The sequence below is a fragment of the Populus euphratica genome, unplaced genomic scaffold (genome assembly GCF_000495115.2).
Source record: "Populus euphratica unplaced genomic scaffold, PopEup_1.0 scaffold1692.1, whole genome shotgun sequence".
NCBI classification, from domain to species: domain Eukaryota; kingdom Viridiplantae; phylum Streptophyta; class Magnoliopsida; order Malpighiales; family Salicaceae; genus Populus; species Populus euphratica.
This window is the reverse complement of record NW_011501529.1, coordinates 4,264-9,615: the sequence shown is the minus strand read 5'-3', so window position 1 is coordinate 9,615 and position 5,352 is coordinate 4,264. Positions and strand designations below refer to the sequence as shown.

General features: G+C 34.9%; 1 protein-coding gene across 1 annotated transcript; it reads left to right on the top strand.

Moving 5' to 3' along the window:
* The first annotated feature begins 1,383 nt into the window (after positions 1-1,383).
* LOC105118010 (putative DNA-binding protein ESCAROLA) lies at positions 1,384-3,277 on the top strand. Its single transcript, XM_011015850.1, has one exon. The coding sequence runs from the start codon at positions 2,084-2,086 to the stop codon at positions 2,990-2,992; it is 909 nt and encodes a 302-aa protein (XP_011014152.1). The 5' UTR covers positions 1,384-2,083; the 3' UTR covers positions 2,993-3,277.
* The last annotated feature ends 2,075 nt before the right edge of the window (positions 3,278-5,352 follow it).

Below are 5,352 nucleotides of genomic sequence, written 5' to 3'. Positions count from 1 at the left end.
GAGGAAAAAAAGATAATTAAGAAAAGAAATGAAAGAAAAACCTTATTTAATTGGATTATTATGTTAAACTCGTAATTTGGGTTATGAAATTAAAATAATTTTATAGAAAATAAATAAAAAATTAAAATTCAATTATTGATTAATAAAATATTAAAAGGTAAAATTAAAAATTAAAAAATATATATAAATTTAAAACAAAAAAAACATCGAAGTATGAATAGTCCTGTGCGAAATTAAAGCACCGCCTCTAGTGTTTTGTTAATGTTAATGTCACTAGAGGAGAAGTGATGTTGAAGCTGGAGTTGAAATTCCGCAGAATAGACCCGCAAGGAGCGGGGGAAGTGACACATGCTGTGAGCCTTCATAATAGCTAGAGAACAAGCGATGGAGGGGATTTTTTGCAGAACATAGCCACGGTGCATGCACAGGGGTCATGAACAGAGTCCCGTTTAATTAATTGTGCCAGCTGTCATTTTGCTCTATTCACTATGAGATGCATGTCTTGTAGAGATCTTACCGTCACCTGTATATAGTTTATAACTCCATTAATTTAACATCGTTTTTTCTTAACTATATTCTACATACCGTTTCTCATAAAAAAATAAAATCATCTATATGTAAATTTACTCTCTTGTAGAATAAGTTTTTTGTTTTTTTTTTCTCTTGGATTCTCCTTTGCATTTCAATAATTCAAAATAATAATATTGATAGAATCAAACCCTAACTTTAGTCAACAATAAGATTTGACTATTAGTTATTATTATTATTATTGTTATTATTACTACAAAGAAGAGGCTTGAACACGGGATTTTCTAGGAAAGGATGATCTTATTGCCAGTTGAGCTATATGCTTATTGACAATTATTAGTTGTTATACATAAAAACAAGCGATAATTAATGATGATCCCTTGTTTTAATTTTTTTCTTTATGGTTTTTGTTTATCAAAACTAATTTCATTATCTCTGATTAATTTTAAGCTGGAATCATATATTTGGATTAATGCATTTATTAAAAAAAATATTTTCCTTACAGATTCATGATAAAAGTATAAAAGTATAGATTCCACTTATTTATCAATGATTAAGGCACTCTGAGTGCGTTAAATGATGCTATAGGAGGAGAACTTGCAATAATAATTATTAGATGAAGCAAATTAAGCAACTAATTAAAACCCCACACACGCGCAATATATATCTGACCTGGGGTCCTTATAGTAATCGGAACAGCAAGAGAAGAGGAGTAAGGAAGGAAGGTAGTAGGTAGACGACGGAGTTGAAGAGTTGAAACTTGGAGATAAGGACCAAGGACTCGGTCGGGTTATGAATAATTAACAAGTATTATAATTTAATGCTGCATATATAAACCAGAGAGGGAGGGGGAGAAGGGGAGAGAGAACGTGGAGAGCTGGAGGGGACAAGAGAGAGAAAGGTGGGGACCCATCCACCGCCCATACGGACGCAGCCTTACCAAAACCAAACCCATCTATCTATCTATCTGTCTGTGATCGATCTATTCCTCAATCTAACCCTAAACCAAATCCAAAAATATACTTGCTTACCTTCTCTCTAGCTACCCAAAAAAACACAGTACTTTCCATCCCTCCCAAGCTCTTACCAGCAAAACCAACATCACCTTAGCTATAACACTTCTACACAAACACTACAGCTTGTTGAAAGATCAATAGATGGAGAATCCAGCTCAGGATTTGATGGGTTACACCAAAATTAAATCCACTCATCTTTCTCCTTTCTGAGCCAGCTGGTGAGTGCTAGCTTATAATAGCATCTGGTTCTTCTAATTACTTTGCTTCGTTAGACCATCAAAAGAAGCCAGAAAAAAAGAAACCACCCCGGCCCCCAATAGTCTTCCATCTTATTGTTTTATCCCCTTTCTTCTTCCACTAGCGGCAGCCCTCTTTCTTGAATCTTTAGTATTACTACCTAGCTAGCTAGTGTTTCCATTTTCTGGGTTTAATTTTCTAGATAGCCACTTATATTTTTTTCGTAAGTGAACCGGTTCTTTTAGATATATTTACTAATACTAAAAAAGAAAGTCGTAGAGTTAAAAAGAAGAAAGACTCTTATGGATCCAGTAACGGCTCATGGCCATTCTCTACCACCTCCTTTTCACACACGAGACTTCCAATTACACCACCAGCAGCAACAGCAGCACCAATTTCATCACCAACAACAGCAGAATTCAGAAGATGAGCAGAGTGGGAGTAGCAGTGGGCTAAACAAGTCCTTGAAACGAGAGCGAGACGAAAGTAACAATAGCATGGGCAACAGAGAAGGCCAAGAACTCATAACTTCAGGAGATGGAGATGGAGAGATCACAAGAAGACCACGAGGCAGACCTGCCGGATCCAAGAATAAGCCTAAGCCCCCAATTATCATCACACGGGACAGCGCAAACGCTCTACGCACTCACTTGATGGAGGTTGCTGATGGATGTGATATTGTTGAGAGTGTTGCTACATTTGCTAGGAGGAGACAACGAGGGGTTTGCATTATGAGTGGAACTGGAACAGTAACAAATGTAACCCTTAGGCAACCAGCTTCACCAGGTGCAATTGTGACTTTACATGGTAGATTTGAGATATTGTCACTAGCTGGATCATTTTTGCCACCCCCAGCTCCACCCGCAGCTACTGGCTTGACCATATATTTAGCTGGTGGACAAGGGCAAGTTGTGGGTGGGAGTGTTGTTGGTCCACTGACTGCTTCAGGTCCGGTTGTGATTATGGCAGCGTCATTTAGCAATGCTGCTTATGAGAGGCTCCCACTAGAAGAGGAGGATCCACAAATGCCTATGCAAGGGGGTGGAATGGGGTCACCAGAAGGAGTGGGGCAGCAGCAACAACAGCCACAGCAACATCAGGTTATGGCGGAGCAAAACGCGCAACTATTTCATGGATTGCCTCCTAATCTTCTCAATTCTATTCAATTACCAGCTGAGGCGTATTGGGCCACCGGTCGACCACCATACTAACAAAAGATAGATCCGACGCCATGTCAATTAGTTCAGTTTCCCACGATGATCACTTGCAGCTTACCAAGGAGGCGACAGGCTTTGTAGCTAGGGAATTTGGGTTGTTACTTGAGCATTTTCAGGTTTTGTTATTTCTTTTTCTTTTTTGTTTCTTTAGTTGTTGTTAATTTGCATTTGATAATTAGCTTAATTATATGCCTGATTGATGATTGAAGGACTGTAAATTTTAAGATCTATATTGCTTGGGTATGATTTCATGTTAATAAGTGATGCAAACTTGTCCCATTTTGACGACGATGAAAAAAGGGAGAAAAACAGCCACGACAACTGGAGGGAAGTACACTCTTTCTATCTATTTTTGCATTTGATAATTAGCTTAATTATATGCCTGATTGATGATTGAAGGACTGTAAATTTTAAGATCTATCTTGCTTGGGTATGATTTCATGTTAATAAGGGATACAATCTTGTCCCATTTTGACGACGATGAAAAAAGGGAGAAAAACAGCCACAACAATGGGAGGGAAGTACACTCTTTCTATCAATTTTTATTCTTGAACTCTCTTATAATAATGTTCCTACGAGGTTTGATCATTGTGCCTTCATTTGGGACCGAAATTCCCTCAGTCCATTCTTGTTAGAAAAAGCTTAGCAACATAACCCACTCTCCTCTCTCAAACCAAGACATTAAAACACAATTTTTCTATATATATAGGTACATTTTTTATCATTTCCTCCTCATAACTACAATAAAAGAGTAATAAAAGTAATGAGAGTAGTATATTTAGTGTTGCCACGCTGATAAGGTCAAAGCAGGTTCAATTAAAAGCTGGTTAGTGACGGTTTCAAGGAGCAGGCAAGGTGTAAACTATTTACGAGAAGAGCAAAGAGGTGCGGGCTTGGAGGTTTCATGTCTTTTACTTGAGAAGTTACTAGGGTTTGAGATACAGAAAGATATATGAAAATATACAGGGGGTGCTGGTTTACACTTGCACTGCTATGAACTAGCTCCTTTCCGAGGCAAACCATAGCACTTCCATAAGAAAGGCATTATATTGTCTCTCATTTGGATTCAAAGAATAAGGGATTGGACACCTGTAATTTCAAGATCATATAAATTAAAGAAAACATACCCAGATTATCCGCACTGAATTAAAACTTGCTTTGTTGTAAAAGCAATATTTGAAGTTAATTGAGGTTTGTCTACATTCTTCTTTGGTGACACTACTAGCTACATTCAAATTTTGCATGCCTTATTCTTCTTTTCTCCTTTATCTTCCCTCATGATAGATCTCAAAAATTCTAAATATCTTGAATGCAAGATTTATATCTTAGATTATTAGTTAATCTTTTTATTCTGATAAGCTCATTTATCTTTTTATTCTGATAAGCTCATTTATTCTCTCTACTTGAGATGGCAAGTGGTTCGTGCCCTGATACCTGCAAAATGTTTAGTGAATTCAAAAACTCTTTGATGTTTAAATACATATTTTTTTTAGAAGAAAAGTCATTATATCTTAGATAGATATTCTTCTAAAATAAATATACGATAGAGAATGAAGATTCCACCTTCTTTGGCTGAAAGGTCTCTTGTGTATTTATAACTCATGAATTTGTTTATATAGAGAAGGGGAAAATTGTAAAATCTCCTTCGCAATTTTGTAAGGAAAAATATATTTAATTTATTAGAGGAAAATATCTTTGACTTTATCAAAGACAAATATCTTTGATTTTATCAGAAAAAATCAATGACTTTATTAAAAGAAAAGCAATGTTTGACAACGCTTAAAGATGTTGGGTCTGGTAACCTTGCCAGACCCATGTATGATTAGACTCGGCACTTAGCTAAGTTTAGAGTGTGTTTGGCATTGTGGTAGCTGTTGTGGTTGTGATTTGAAAAAAATTGTTTTATAAAAAGTACTTTTAGTTGAAGTTGGTTTGAAAAAATAGGTGTTTGGTTAAAACTGTGGTTAAAATTGAAGTTGAAGAAAAAGTAGTTTAATGTGTTTGGTTAACAATTTTTTTAAAATTAAAGTTATAAAATAATTTTTAAAAATATATATTAATATTGATGATTTTAAATTTAACTATTATAGAATTAATTACTCTTATGAGGTTATAAAATAATTTTAAAAAATATATATTAATATTGATGGTTTTAAATTTAAATATTATAAAATTAATTACTTCTATTATATCATGAAATAAATAATACTTGATATAAAATATTTTTTATTATTTTATTGAACTATTTACAATTCTATCATGTATAAATTTCATCTGATAAAAATTACAGTTTTCATGACTTGCAACAAATTCATAAATATAATGTGGTGGGTGACGCGCGTAAAAACCATTGG